Raw genomic sequence first — 16195 nt, forward strand, 5'->3', positions numbered from 1 at the left:
TTTTTTTAGGTGAAAAAAATAAATATGAAGGGGGTATGATAGATTATATACAAATTTCTAAAGCATCCTAGTTTTATAATAAATAATTTAGTGGTGTCAAAAACCAAGACTTAATCTATTTGATTAATATAATTTTCTTTGTTACTGTTATTTTATATCTTTTATAATACCCTATCCATTTAAATTAATATAAAAACTGCAGAACAAATTTTTAAGTTTAAAAAAAAACTGTGTTTTACTTGTTACTATTGATAGTGTATGTGAAGCTCTACAAATTAAAATAAATGGAAATAAAAAATATATCGTCATAAAAACATCATTTATTGTCATAACTATTATGTTGAAGTTTTAAGTGTTATTTTAAATATATGGGTATTGCGACATTGAATCAAAATGCATGGTTGATTATTTGTGTTTAATAAAAAAAACTCTTTTTTTTTTTACACAACAAGAAAACAAAAAAAAAAGGTAATAAAAAATGATTTATAAAACTATAAAACTTTTAAATTTTTATTAGATGAAAATACCATATTAATAAAAAGACGAAATAGGAAATATTGAAATGAGATTATTATTAATAAAATTAAAAAAAATAAAAATAAAAATAAATGATTTATATTTCTTTTTTTTTTTTAAATTTTTTTTTTTTTTTTTTAAATTCATTTTTTTTTTAAAATTTTATAAAAATTTTTCATTTTTTAATTTTCTTCAATTCATTTTTTTTTTCTTTCATATTTTAGTATTCTATAAATTTTTATTTAGTTCCCCTATCACTATTATTGTAATTTGTATGTGTGTATGTGGATAGAGTATTAATAATAATAATAAAATGAAAGAGATTGAAATTATAGAAGGAAATAAAACCAAACATTTAATATTCAATAATTTTAAAGAAAATTTGGGACAATTAAAGTATTCAGATAATAGTAAATGCTATGAAGAACTCCATATAGATTCCAACTCAAACCTATTAGCAATTTCAAATAAATTTGGGTTATTATTTATGATCTCACCAACACAATCAAGAGATTTAATAGTTTTCTCAATCAATGAACTTTTAGACAATATTCAAAATAGCAAAATAGAAAATAGTTTCACCTCAACACTCATCAAAAATCAAATTACAGTACCAAACATCATTACAACCAACGGTGATAATTTAAGCACAGTTAAGCTTGTTGTTTCAAATACCAATAGTTATTTATCTATTTCTTTTGGAAAAGTAATTAAAATCTATTCAATTTTAGACTTTATATCAAGTGTAAGTAATCCTGTTGCATCAAAAAGAAATATAAGAAACACCTAGGAGTATACTAACTTTTTTTTCACAATCTATGCAGGGTTTGAAAAATTTTAAACTTGTTTTGGAAATTAAAGATAATTTTGATGGGCCATTATACTCTTGTCAATGGAACTATAATGACGAATATATCGCCGTTACAACATCAAGCTCCCTATATATAGTAAATATTTCAAGGAGATGTATTAATAAAATCAAAACAAATGATTCAGTTTTAGATGGTAAGCTATAAATTAAAAAAATATATTATTAAAGAAAAGAAGATTAACTTGTTTATTTTTTTTATTTAGCATGTTGGGATCCAAAAAATCCAAATCAATTATTTGTTGGTATCGAAGGTGACGTTTTATTAATTGATAAAAGCAACCCATCCAGACCCATTAAAATTTTTAAAAATGCAATTGGTGATGATTATAAAGGTTTGATATCATACCAATACCATACATAAATATAATCTATACTAACTCTCTTTTTTATTAAATTATTTTATAGTATCAACAATTAATTTAGTTTTGGATAAATATATTTTTGTTCAATATTTTAAAGTTGAACAAGACGAATTCGAAGATTCAGATTTATATATTTTTAATATTGACAACGAATCGGTCGAATCATTTCCATTACCATTCTTCCCATTATCAAATTTCCAAACTGCAGTCTATACAAGTTCATACATCAGACAATGGAATATCGTTATATTAGCATCAAACAAAGGTGCAGGTCCAGAAATTTTTCATTATAATAATGGTCAATGGGAAAACTACTTACAAGCAGACTCTGATAGAGTAACAATTGATCCACCAATTGTTGGTATGTCATTAGTAACATGTTATAACACTCCACCTAAAAACATTGATAAGGTTACTGAGGATGCTAGCTACCCACCTGTTCCAATTTTATTATTATTATTAGAAAATGGCTCATTACAAATTTCAAACTTTTTCAATACAAAATCTAAAGGTCAACCAATTATTCAAGGACCACAAATACCATCCGAACCATCTCAACCATCTGTCTTGAAAGACGCTCCATCATACCTAGTATACCCACCTCTACAAGGAGCTCCTTTAGAGACCCCTTCATTTTTCCCATCGGGTCCCACTATTGGTATATTGGGTACTCAACAACCAACTATTGGAAATATAACACCAATCAAAGTATCTGCATCCTCACGCTTGGGTGCCACTAGTGGTTTATTTGGTAATCAACAACCAACTATTGGAAATATAACACCAATCAAAACATCTGCATCCTCACTCTTGGGTGCCACTAGTGGTTTATTTGGTAATCAACAACAGCCATTACAACAACCACAACAACCATCAATTAAAAAATCAGCAACATTAGCAAACCTATCTCAATCAAATTCAATAGATACATATTCACCAACTTTAAGAAACTGTATTGAAAAATATGAAAACACAAGTATTTATAATTCAAAGACACCAATTTCACAACAAATTAAAAAGAATTTAAAGTCAATCGAAAAATACTATCAAAGTATTAGAGATAGCTCGATCGTTGGTAATAAAGTACTTGATTCGGTTAAAGAAGGATATTTGGAAAATCATCAAATTGATATGATTGAAGAATTTCAAGATATTATTGGCCAATTAGAAAATCAAACCAAAAAGAATGAAGACCAAGGCTCAGTATTAAACTCTCAAGTATTGAAATACTATTCCTTATCTTTGAATTTAGAAAGCTATTTAAAAGATTCAAGCAAAAAGAACTATCAAGACTTACTTGCTAATAGAAAACTAGATCCATCAACATTAGAGCTCAGAGACAAATTAATGAAATCCTATAATGACTTGTCAATGGGTGTCCAAAATGTTGAAACCCATTTCAAAGTCTTAGAACAACAGCAAAAAGACCAACCATCCAACTCCCAAAACGGCGAATCTCACAACTCTATCAATTTAATTTACCAATCATTAGCAAATATCTCCCAAACTGAAAACTCACTTAAAAACAAGATCGAAAATATAGAAAAGAAATTCAATAAGATCAACTTGAACAAAGAAAAAAAAGAAAAATTAAATGATACAATCGATCTCACCCAATACACAGAGTATCAACTTTCAAAACTATCATTGGATACCGTAAGCAATGGTAAAGTAGCAACTGCTAGACAACCAGCCGAAAACTATCGTCACGAAGTAAACGTTGTCAAATCAAATGGTTATAAAAATTTAATATCAATTTTAAAGAGAAAATCAAATCAAACCATTAAACCACAGTCACCAGATTTTACAAGATTTTTCAAGAGCGAAGATATTGAAGAGCTCGAATCGGATGAAGATGACTATAATGATGAATCATTAAATAAATCATCATTTGGCAGTAAAAACAATTCTTTTTCAAACTCATCATTCAAATTTAACTCAAATATTACTCCAGTTAAATCAAACAGCTCCTCCACTAGCTCAACCCCACACAAACCATTCCCAACAACAATTAGTTTTAGTGCTGATAAATTTTCAGAATATGACGAGGAGGATGATGAAGACTATGAAGATTATGAAGATGAAGAAGAAGAAGAAGAAGAAGAGTATGATGAAGAACAAGAGATATACGACTCTGAAGAGGAAGAAGACTACTCTACTTCAAATATTAATAATATTTCAAATAACAAACCAATTATGAACCCATCAATATTTGGTAATGCCACTGCACCACCAGGTCCATTTGGTAACAACTCTTTCAAGTCAAACAACTCACCATTTGGTACCAATGTCCCCACCCCATCTTTCCCAAATAGCTTATCAACCTCACCACTAACTATTGCCTCACCATCACCATTAACAAGCTCTCCTGCATTTATGCCAAATTTAGAAAAAGAAAGATTAGAGAAAGAAAAACAAGAAAAAGAAAGATCAGAAAAAGAAAAACAAGAAAAAGAAAGATTAGAAAAAGAAAAATTAGAAAAGGAGAGATTAGAAAAAGAAAAAGAAAGACTAGAAAAAGAAAAACAAGAAAAGGAAAGATTAGAAAAAGAGGCTAGAGATAAAGCTGAAAAAGAAAGATTAGAAAAAGAAGCTAGGGACAAAGCTGAAAAAGAAAGATTGGAGAAAGAGGCCAAAGAAAAAGCTGAAAAAGAAAAATTAGAAAAAGAAGCAAAAGAAAAAGCCGAGAAAGAAAGATTGGAAAAAGAAGCAAGAGAAAAGGCTGAAAAAGAAAGATTAGAAAATGAAGCAAAAGAAAAAGCTGAAAAAGAAAAATTAGAAAAAGAAGCCAGAGATACTTTTACCAATGGCTTTGGTGGTTTGGGCTCTACACCCACCACAACCCCTGGAACCTCACCATTTGGCACAAATAGTGCCTCTACAATCCCACCATTCGGTACAGCAAATCAAACATCAACCCCATCCAATACCTCAATTTTCAGCGGAAATGCATTTAAACCTGCTGCCACATCTGTATTTGGTTCATCAACATCTTCACCTCCTTCAAGTACCTCTGTTTTTGGTCAACCATCATCATCGGTATCACCATTTGGTCAAACTAGTGTTTTTGGTAATAACTCTGGTGGTTCTGTATTTGGTCAATCTCAATCCACAAGTGGATCTGTTTTTGGTAATAACCCATCCTCATCCACAGGTGGCTCAGTATTTGGCAGTAACTCATCTCCATCCACAGGTGGCTCAGTATTTGGTAGTAACTCATCCTCATCTACAGGTGGCTCAGTATTTGGTAGCTCATCCAACCCAGCATCAGCATTTGGACAAACACAAAATACCTCATCCTCACCAACCTCTAGTACAACACCATTTGGTGCTACCTCTCAAAATACATCAGCATTTGCAAGAACAAGTGTATTTGGAGGCGGTACAACCAGTGGTAGTGTTTTTGGCAGTTCAAATAATAGTAGCGGAAGTGTATTTGGGTCTTCTCAAACTCCAGTATCAGGATTCGGACAAACATCTTCATCCACCACTCCATTTGGCACCTCAACAACAACAGGTAGCTCACCATTTGGTGGAGCCTCCCAAACCACACCAGCATTTGGAAGCTCAACCACCCCATCAACAGGTGCATTTGGTTCGGCCTCAACACCAGCATTTGGTAACACATCTGCATTTGGTGCTGGAACAACAACAGGTGGCTCACCATTTGGTGGAGCCTCCCAAACCACATCAGCATTTGGAAGCTCAACTACTTCATCAACAGGCACATTTGGTTCAACCTCAACACCAGCATTTGGAAACTCAACCACCCCAACAACAGGTGCATTTGGGTCAACTTCAACACCAGCATTTGGTAATTCATCAGCATTTGGAGGCGCCTCAACAGCACCAACAACCTCTGCATTTGGTCAAGCATCATCAAATCAAAGTGTATTCGGTTCCACTAGTGCATTCGGTGGAACTAACGCAGCAGCAGGCGGTTCAGTATTCGGACAATCTTCAACACCATTTGGAGGTGGCTCAGTATTTGGTGGAGGTGGTCAAACTAATAATGGCTCGGTATTTGGTGGAGGTGGCCAAACTAATAATAATGGTTCAGTATTTGGTCAATCATCATCAAATTCAAGTGTTTTTGGATCCTTTGGTAATACAAACCAACCAGCTTTTGGTGGCAATCAATGGGGCAAATAAAATGTTAATTTTTAGTCTTTATAAATAAAATATTAAAGTATCCAAACAAATAAAAAAAAAACATTTAAATAAAAAATTAAAATCAAGTAATAAATAATATTAATAACTTGATAGCTATAAAACTATAAACTATAAACTACAAAGCTATAAACCCTTTTTTTTAAATTTTTTTTGTATTTTTATTTTTTTTATTATTTTTTTTCTTTTTTTTTAAAAAATATTTGATTTTTCCTTTTTTTTTTTATCTTAGTTCTATAATAATAAAAAATTAAAATAATTAGTATATCTTTAAAAGATTGGTATATATTATGATTTTAAAGATTTTAACATACAGTTGAAACAGCTGAAACTTTTTCTAAACATTCTTTTAATAATTTTTTATTTTCTGATTCAGAGTCTAAATCGACTAAAGCAATTGAAGTTGGTCTTTTAGTTGATGAGGCAGTACCTAAAGATTCTTTTGATGGAACGTAAATATATTTAATACCTGATTCTTCTAATAAAATTGGAATGTGGGAAATGACATCGATTGGGCTAACATCACCAGCGATAATACAAAGTCTAGTTTTATTTTTGCTTGAGTCTTTTGATTTTTTAACTTGTTTAACAACTTCTTTAACACCTCTGCTGATTTTCTTTTCTTTTGAGGCTTTTTTAACTAATTTTAATAATTTAAGAGTAAGTTTTGGATCAGCTAATGGTTTAGCGATTGGTGAAACGTATAATTTTTTTGGTGATTCTGATTCTGATTCTGATGATGACATTTTATTATTATTTGTTTATTTATATTTATATATTTATAAAAAGAAAAAAAGAATTAAAAATCAAAAAAAAAGAAAAAATTGATTGATTTTTTTATATATGAAATAACGAATGCTTCGTTTTTTTTTTTTTTTAAAAAATTTTTTAAAAAAAAAAAAAAAAATTACAAAAATAAAAAAAAAATTAAAAAAAATTAAAAAAAAATTAAAAAAAATCAAAAAAAAAAAATAATAAAAAAAAAGAAAAAAAAAAAAAGATAAAATAAAATGATTATTTAAATATTAAAGCAATTTATTTTGTAATATTTAAATAAACAACTAATTTTATTATTTTTTCTTTATGTCAATGATTTTTATAAAAAATATACATACATATATATATTTTTATTATTATAAATATTTATAATTATAGATTTTATTTAAAAAAAATAAAAAAATTAATGATCTCACTTAATTTGGATGTGATTTACCCAAACTCAAAACAAATAATATTTATTTGTCAAAAAAAGTATAAGAATTTGGATGAAATATAAAAAAAATTAAAATTATTTTATTATAAACTGATAACAATAAATTTGTTTTTTTTTTTTTTTTTTTTTTTTTAATTTTTTTTAAATTGTTTTTCATTTTTTTTTTTTCAACCATAGATATTTTATTTTTAAGAAACTATTTTTTGTTTTTAGGCTTTCTTTTTTTATTTTTTTTTTTATTTCATTCACCAACAATATTAATTTATTACTATTATTTCATTTATAAAATAATTTCATTATCTAAAATAAATAAAGGTATGTTTTAATTATTTAAAAAAATAAAAAAAATAAATAATATTTTATTTGAAAATAGTTTTTTTTTTTTTTTTTTTAAAATAAAAATAATATCTAAACACAAAAATTTATTATCAAACAACCACATCACCTACTATTTTTTTATTTTTTTTTAATTTTATTAATAATATTAAAATTTTAATAATAAACAAATACTAATTTTTTTAATTTTATTTTTATTTTCAAATTTGTAATATAAAAAATAAATATAGAAATAGTAATAATAATATTGTAGAAAAAAATGCAACTTAGACTTCCAACTAAAGAAGAGGTCCAAAAATATTGGGTTAATGAAGGTCCCAAATTAGTTATATTACTTTTATATATTCTCGGAAATGCAGCAGGTTTCATATACACATTTTATATTTATAGATTCCCAGAAGAAGAATCACACAAAAAAGCATTCGAATTATTAGGTTATGGTCTTTGTTTTGCAAGAGCATTTGCAATGGTGTTAAAGATAAATTGCACTTTGGTATTAATCCCAGTTCTTCGTAATTTATTATCATGGCTCAGAGGCACATTTTTAAATAATTTTGTTCCATTCGATAAAAACATTACTTTTCACAAAGGTATTGCTTGGGTAATCTGTTTTGCAACATTTGGTCATGTGTAAGTTAATTGTTATTATTATATTTTCATTTTTAATTTTCTTCTAATATTAATTTTTTATTTATTTTTTAGTATGGGACATTTTAATAATTATAGAATATATGAAGAGGGAGCAGCTTATAACGGAATTGATGATTTTGGTATTGCTAAAGGTACAACAGCATATGATCTTGCATTTAGAACATTAGCAGGATGGACAGGTTATGTTGTCGTAGTTGTAATGATTATAATGTATACAACAGCAATCGAATCAGTAAGAAGACCAATGTTTGAATATTTTTGGTACAGTCATCATTTATTTATTGTATTTTTTGGATTATTAGTTGTTCACGGTTTACACAGTAGATTACAAGAAACATCATTTTGGAAATGGGTTATTGGTCCATGTGCACTTTACATTATCGAAAGACTTATTCGTTTATTACGTTCTAAAAAAACCACAATGTTGATGCAATGCAGAATCCATCCATCTCGTGTTATTGAACTCCGTATGAAAACAGAACATTTCAAATACAAACCAGGTCAATATTTATTTTTAAATTGCCCAACTATAGCACAAAACGAATGGCATCCATTCACAATTACATCAGCACCAGAGGAAGATTTTGTTTCAGTTCATATTAATGTAGTTGGTAATTGGACCGGTAAACTTTCAACACTCATGAACCCAGATAAAAAATTAGGTATTGTTCAAGAAAATGTATTAAATGCCCCAGATGGTAAGCCAATTTTAAGAATCGACGGTCCATATGGTGCTGCTTCCGAAGAGGTATTCAAATATAAACAGGTCATTTTAATTGGTGCAGGTATTGGTGTTACTCCATTCGCTTCTATTTTAAAACATATTAAATTCCAATTGGCTCGTACCTATACTACCACTCCATTAATCGAAAAGGTTCATTTTTATTGGATTTGTCGTGATCGTAGTTCATTTGCCTGGTTTAGTGGTTTAATTGGTGCTTTGGAAATGGAAAATCATAATAATTATTTAGAAATTTTCCCATATCTCACTGGTGCTTTATCTGCTCAAGAAATTAGAGATGTCATGTATGGTGATGAAGAAAAAGATCTTATTACTGGTTTTACATCTCCAACTCAATTCGGTAGACCAAAGTGGAATGAAATTTTCTCGGATTATGCTCTGCGTTACGCAAATAAAGATGTCGGAGTTTTCTTCTGTGGTCCAAAATTATTATCAAAAACACTTTATAAAAATGCCACTCACTTTACCAAGCATTCAACATGTAAATTCCATTACAACAAAGAAAACTTTTAATCCAAGAGTTTCAAAAATTACAAATTACGATTTTATTTATTTATTTATTTAATTTATTTATTAAAAAAAAAAAAAAAATTCAAAAAAAAAAAAAAAATTATATTATTATAATTTATATCTATATTTTAGATATACAAATTAACAATAGTAATAATAATTTTACCACAAAAAAAAAAAAAATCAAAAAAAAATTACCTATTTATTTAAGATTGTAACAACAATAAAAAATTTTAAAATAAAATTTGTTTTTATCTTGTTTTTTTTTTTTGTTTTTTTTGTAATAATTATATTAATATAAAAACAAAAAATAAAGAATATAACAAAAATAATTATATTATTAATATTATTGTTTAGAATAATATAAAAGACATGTTATATCATTTATTTGTTTTTTTTACGTTTTTTTTTTTTTTTTTTTCGATTTTTTTTATATTTTATTTTTAATATTAATTTTTTTTTTTAAATAAATTTTATTTATTATTTTTTGTTTGCATTTATTAAACAAAAAATTATTTTTATTATAATTGTTTTTTTTTTTTTTTTAATATATATAAAAAAATAATAATAATAAATAATGATATATGGGGGTGGATTTGAAGAAGAGGAAGATGATTCCATATTAAACGCTGTACATAGTAATAATAATAGTAATAATAATAGTAATAATAATAGTCAAAATAATATAGGCGGGAATAGCAGAAATGGAATGGATTTCATACGAAATAGTATTGAAAGTGGTGGAAACGATTTCGAATTGGATTCAATGGTAGATGCATACAATCATAATCAAATATATTCAAAATTTAAAAGTAATTTAATGGCATCAAACTATTTAATAAACGATATTGGAGCATCTAGTGGATTCCCAGAAGATGACAGTAATCATGCAATGAGTACAGGTGGTGCTAAGGGTTTAAAAAGTACAGTGTTTTTCAAAAATGAAAAAGAAATTATAGAAACTCAATTATTTGATGAAGATAATGACCACAGCGAAAGTGAAGGTAACGATAATAGCAACAACAATAACGGTGACAGTGCTCCCACAACATTTAGAAGAAATAAATCATTACTAGAGTTTACACAGGGTTACGAGGATCCAGATGTTTTGGAGATTTCTATAGAGGGTGGCAGCACAATAAGCTCATTGCACCGTGATGAGGTCATTCAAGATTATTTCGAACCAAATGTAGATGAGCAATCGTATTATAATAAATTAAAACAAAAGCAACAACAATATCAGCAGTATCAACAAGAGCAACAACAAATACAGCAGCAAGTACAACAGCAGCCAAACAACCAAACAACAGCCACTACTTCAGCAACAGCAAATCAAACACCTTTATCACCAAACTCTAAACCAATAATACCGACAACTCAACAATATGCAGAGAGAAAAATTAATATAGGGCCAAAGGTAAAGTTTGATACAAATATACCGAGTAGTAATAATAATAACAACAATAGCTTAAATAATAAAAACAACACAAATAATAAGGCACACGGTGATAACCCCAAAACCTCTACTACTAATAATATCAATAATAAAAATAGTAGTAATAATAGTAATAAAAAAAACCTTATACAACCAAATCAGAAATCAATTCAATTGAATGAGACCGAGGAGATTATTGAGGAATCTTCAGGTGAAGAGGATGGGGCATCAGCACAAGATAATTCCGATGACGACAATGATAATTCCGATGACGATAATCAAGATTTGGTTTATTCATTTGACGAGGTTAGATCATGTACATTTTTATCACCATACTTTAAACTCATCACTCAAAATAAAAACTATACTTTATTATGGATCGCATCATTGGTATCATTGGCAGGTGATTGGTTAAACGAAGTCGCATGTATTACAATTCTTGGCAATTATGAAACAAGCAGTTTAATGATCAGTTTTTTTTTGGTAATTAGAGAGTCGCCACCCTTTCTTTTACAGACACTTACCGGTGTAATTTGTGACACTTTTGATAGAAGATATGTTATGATAGTTGCAGATGCCCTTAGAATGGTTTTGGTATTACTCTTTTTACTTGTTAGAACCGAAGGTTCAATTTGGTTACTTTATGTATTGGTCTTTTTACAATATGGTATTGGTTCATTCTTTAATCCAGCTAAAAGTTCATTATTACCATCGATTGTATCCAAAAGTGACTTAATTACTGCCAATGCTGTGGATCAAAGTAGTTATTCAAGTATGATGTTAATAGGTGCTTCTCTTGGAGGGTTTATCAGTTTTGCATTTGGTACAGATATCAATTTTGTTTTAGATTCAGTTACCTATATTGCCTCGGGTATTTGCATTTTTTTATTAATTAAAAATACAAAGCATTTAAAAAATGGTTATATCGAATCTTCAGCAGACAAGGATTTGGAAATGGATTGTTTAGAAGAATCTCAAAATACTAGTGTTGCAGATAAAAAAGAAGACAAGGTTTCATTAATTAAAAATGATCAAGTGGCTATCAACGATAAAAAAGAAAAAACAAGTTCCGCATCACAAGGCTCAAATGAAGAAAGTCAAGACTTAATTGAAAATGATGGTTCTAATTTAAAGCCAGTTGCTTCTCAGAATAGAAAAGGGTTCTTTAATGCTATTGGTGGTTTTTTTGAAGTTTATAAGCTTGGTTTTCAATATCTTATCAAAAATAAATATATTTTCTTAATTGCATTTGCTAAAGCCACTGGTAGTTTTATTTGGGCATCAGCTGATATGATGAATATAGAACTCTCAAAATCAACATTTAAAATTAATGACGACAGTTCATTAAGTTTGGGTATTATTTTAGGTTCAGGTGGTTTGGGTATTTTAATTATACCAATGTTTTTTGCAAGGTAATTTTAATTTTTTAATATTAAATTTAATGTATATATATTAATTTTTTTTTTCTATAGAATTGTTAAAGATGTTCCAAGCAATCATAATAAAGTATTAAGTATAGGTTTCTTTTTAAATTCATTTTGTACTTTTTGCTTGGGTTTATCATCACAAAACTTTGTATTGTATTTGGTTTTCAATTGTATTAGATCATCATCTACATGTATTATCTGGATGTATAGCAGTAGTATCCTTCAACAATTATTACCCGACGAAGTTAGAGGAAGAGTTTTTGGAACTGAATATGCTCTGTTGACTTTATTTAATATATGTGCTAAACTATTGGTGGGTCTATTGTTAGATAAAACAAGTTTGTCTCAAAGAGATGTCTTATTAATCTTTGGCACTTTGGGATTAGTATTATTTTTCATTTGGCTTTCATTATTTAAAAAATTTAAAAGAAATAAAAATTAATTAATTTTAGTAAAACTATTTTTTCACTATAACTATATATTTAAAAACTAAACTCAAAATTTATTTTCTAATTTATATCGAACCCTTTTGCCAAGTTAGTCACCACTCTTTGGTTTGAAGAGTAAACTTTATAGTAAAATGGTTATAAGAGCCCATTAGTCTGAACTTATAAATAGGTGAGGCATGCTAATTCTCTTTATTGGATTTTGATTCAGATGGCATGTTGGTCGATTCATTATTCAGTGAAAAGCAAAAGAGAATCCAACCAAAAACGTTAAAAGCTACACCAACACTTCCATCAAAAGAAGATATACTAGAAAGAAGTATACTGTTGAATTCAAAGACAAATAAATATATAAATAAATAAAAAACATAATTTTTTTATGATGACCATCCAATTCCACAATTATATTTAGGTGTGGGAATAATATCTTTATAGCTGGTCAATTAGCTATCATATACCACCACGATAATAACAGGAAACACTGAGACGATCATATATTCAATACTATACCCAGTTTATATAGACAAATGTTGAAGAAAAAATTAAAAACTAAAGTTGTTTAAATAAATTAATTGAATTTTAAATTATTGAAAAACATACAAATTTTTTATTTTTTATTTTTTTTATTTATTAATTTTTAATCTTGATCACAAGAAAAGGGAGAAACCTGTGTAATCTCCCAGTATATGTTCATTGGAATTAACATTTATCAAAACAAGTTTTATGTTCCTGTTCGCAATTTCCAAACTTGGATAATTCACACCCGCCAAGCTCGTCATCACACTTTTTAGTACATTTTTCATTATTATCTTTTTCTACACATGATTTGTAAATTTTTGAACATGTTGTGATTGCATTTGTATATACGTTTGGATGTTTAATCATGCAATTAATGAAACCTATTTCACAACTTGCTGAAACCTGTGAAATTAAAATACTTGAAAAAAAAAGTACAAAAATAATTGAATATAAACTATTTGATTTCATTATAAGAATTGTTTTGATAATTATATTAAATAAAAAAAACAAAAGAGTTTAAATACCTAAAATTTTTATGTTTATTATTTTTAAAACAGATAAAAAAAATTTTATCGGTTTTTGTGTAGGTAAATTTTAACTTCATTTTCTTTCCTTTTCAATGTATAGATCTGCCCATAAATAAACCGATTAAAATTGTAAGATGAAACAGATTAACAAATAATATTATTTTTATTTTTTATTTAAAAATGAAAATTAATAAAAATTTAAAAAAAAATTGAATCTTTAAAAAAAAATATGATGTGTGTTTCTGCTGTTAGGTTTATAAGTAAAAAAAGTTAAAAAAAAGAGATAATTTTTGTTTAAAAATCTTAAAATGAATACACTGTTGGAGTGGGTGCAATAAACGATAATAGGTAAAAAAGAGAATAAAAATTTTTTTAAATCATAATAAAAATAGATTATAATATAATAATTTTAATATGATACTATTTTTATTATTGTGTTGATGGTTATAATCGTACCTCTTCAATAATGACAATATTTAAAATACTGTCATTTTTTTATTAAAAAAAAAAATAATAAAAAACTGTCTTTGTTTTATTTTTAGTTTTAATATTTTATTTATTTATTATTTAAATTAATAGTGGGTGATATTCTTCTATTGTTAAAAATATTATTTATGTATTGTTTATAGGGACTTTTTTAATTTATTTTAATATAAAATGGTAGTTATTTAATAATGGGCAATATTTAAATTAAAACTAAACAATAAATTTTTATCGTTTTTTTATCTTTTGAAAAAAAAATTATCTGATTTCAAGTCAGACACATTTGATAAAGCTGTCTTTTTAATGATTTTTCTTTATAGATAAACTTAAATAGTTTTATTATTTTTTTTTGTTTAATAAAATTTTATAATTGATTTTTTTAATTTTTTTTTTATAGTGCCCAAAAAAGTGAGGTCTAAATTTTTGAAAAGATAATTCAATTTTATAATTATTTTTTTTAATTTTTTTTTTTTTTTTAATTTTTTAAAACAAATAGGACAGAATATTCATTAAAAACAGAATATTCATTAAAAATAGAAAAAAAACTTAAAATTACCCTTTTTTTAGAATTAAGAAAAATGATTTTAAAACTTTACATAAAAGGAAGTCATCAAAAAGTAGAAGAAATATTGAGTGCAGCAGGTCCTCAGTAAAGAGAATTTTAAAAATAAATCTAGAAAAAGGTACAATTGAATAAAATCCAATACTTGAGAGAATAAGAAAGATGGACCACCTTATTGAAAGGATTTGTTGAAAATAAATTTGAAATGGGAAATACAAATAAAAAACCTCCTAAAGGTTTTTTAAAACACAAACCAGAACACAATAACAAATATTTAAACTTTTCATCTATTATATTTTACTGAAAAGTTTAAATATTTGTATACCAAATGAATAACACAACAGAAATAAAAAACTCCCAACAAGTTTTTTATTGAAGAATAAAGCCGATCATCTGCTAGGATATTGAATTCCCAATAGCTTTATATTTCTTAATTAATATTTTTTTAAAATTTTTTTTATATGCAGCAAAGAAATGTTAATATTTTATGGGAATAATTAAACAGTTCTAGCTATTTTTTAATTAATTTTTATAAAAAAGAAAAATTGTGTGGTGGGGTTTTAATTTAATTTTTTTTTAAAAATTTTTTTTTAAAAATTTTTTTTTTTTTTTTTTTTTTTTTTTTCCATTCATTCTTTATAATTTCAAAATAACAGAAACAAATAATAATAATTAAAAAAAAACTATTAAAAAAAAAACTTTAGATAGAAAAACTGGTTTGATAAATGGTACTGCTATATTAGTCTCTGTAGTAATTGTTATAACAAAGAAAAAAAATTTAGATTAAAATTAAAAATAATAATAATCACCTTAAAAATCATTTTGTATTAATTTCTACCACGAATTTTTGACTTACCCCTTCAATAAGAATGGTGCAAAGGTTAACACGACTTTTATTAATTTATTTTTAGAAGAAATTTTTGTCATTAAAAATGAGGCAACCTCCTCATTTCTTAATTTCGCATTCGGGGATGTAGCTCAGATGGTAGAGCGCTCGCTTAGCATGCGAGAGGTAAAGGGATCGATACCCTTCTTCTCCAATATTTTAATACATCTATCTTCCTGGCTATTTTTAATAAAATAATAAAAACATTTTGGTTTTCGAATTTTTTGTTCGAATTTTACAAAATTTTTAAAAAATTCAAATAAACAGTTTAAAATCACTGCTTAATACAGAATATAATTCGTATGCAACATCAACTCTGATTTCCATTAATAAAGCAAAACAATTAAATTACAGATTAAATAGCGACCTAAATAAATATTGCGAAGAAACTTCACTCAAATATATATCAGCTAAGATAAAACAAAGATCAAATGATTACAATATTTCAGCAATCAAGGACCAAAACGGTAATATTTTTACAAGTCAAAACGATATCGAAAAAGAATTTTTATCCACTTATGAAAATCTATACTCCAGAC

General features: G+C 26.7%; 4 protein-coding genes across 4 annotated transcripts; 3 read left to right on the plus strand and 1 right to left on the minus strand.

Moving 5' to 3' along the window:
- Positions 1–829: 829 nt before the first annotated feature.
- DICPUDRAFT_78035 (uncharacterized protein) lies at positions 830–5901 on the plus strand (the record flags this gene model as incomplete). Its single annotated transcript, XM_003287116.1, has 5 exons — positions 830–1261; positions 1341–1521; positions 1591–1719; positions 1793–5179; positions 5558–5901. The coding sequence occupies 5 exons, from the start codon at positions 830–832 to the stop codon at positions 5899–5901; spliced, it is 4473 nt and encodes a 1490-aa protein (XP_003287164.1).
- A 246-nt stretch (positions 5902–6147) lies between these two features.
- Positions 6148–6665, minus strand: DICPUDRAFT_151248 (uncharacterized protein; the record flags this gene model as incomplete). Its single annotated transcript, XM_003287136.1, has 2 exons — positions 6148–6153; positions 6234–6665. 2 exons carry the CDS (start codon positions 6663–6665, stop codon positions 6148–6150), a joined length of 438 nt encoding a protein of 145 aa, XP_003287184.1.
- Positions 6666–7727: 1062 nt separating this feature from the next.
- DICPUDRAFT_32111 (superoxide-generating NADPH oxidase flavocytochrome) lies at positions 7728–9374 on the plus strand (the record flags this gene model as incomplete). Its single annotated transcript, XM_003287117.1, has 2 exons — positions 7728–8098; positions 8171–9374. 2 exons carry the CDS (start codon positions 7728–7730, stop codon positions 9372–9374), a joined length of 1575 nt encoding a protein of 524 aa, XP_003287165.1.
- Positions 9375–9870: 496 nt separating this feature from the next.
- Positions 9871–12705, plus strand: DICPUDRAFT_97624 (uncharacterized protein). The gene is made up of 2 exons (XM_003287118.1): positions 9871–12218; positions 12279–12705. Exons 1-2 carry the CDS (start codon positions 9949–9951, stop codon positions 12673–12675), a joined length of 2667 nt encoding a protein of 888 aa, XP_003287166.1. The 5' UTR covers positions 9871–9948; the 3' UTR covers positions 12676–12705.
- Positions 12706–16195: the final 3490 nt, after the last annotated feature.

Source organism: Dictyostelium purpureum (assembly GCF_000190715.1).
Source record: "Dictyostelium purpureum unplaced genomic scaffold DICPUscaffold_91, whole genome shotgun sequence".
NCBI classification, from domain to species: Eukaryota; Evosea; class Eumycetozoa; order Dictyosteliales; family Dictyosteliaceae; genus Dictyostelium; species Dictyostelium purpureum.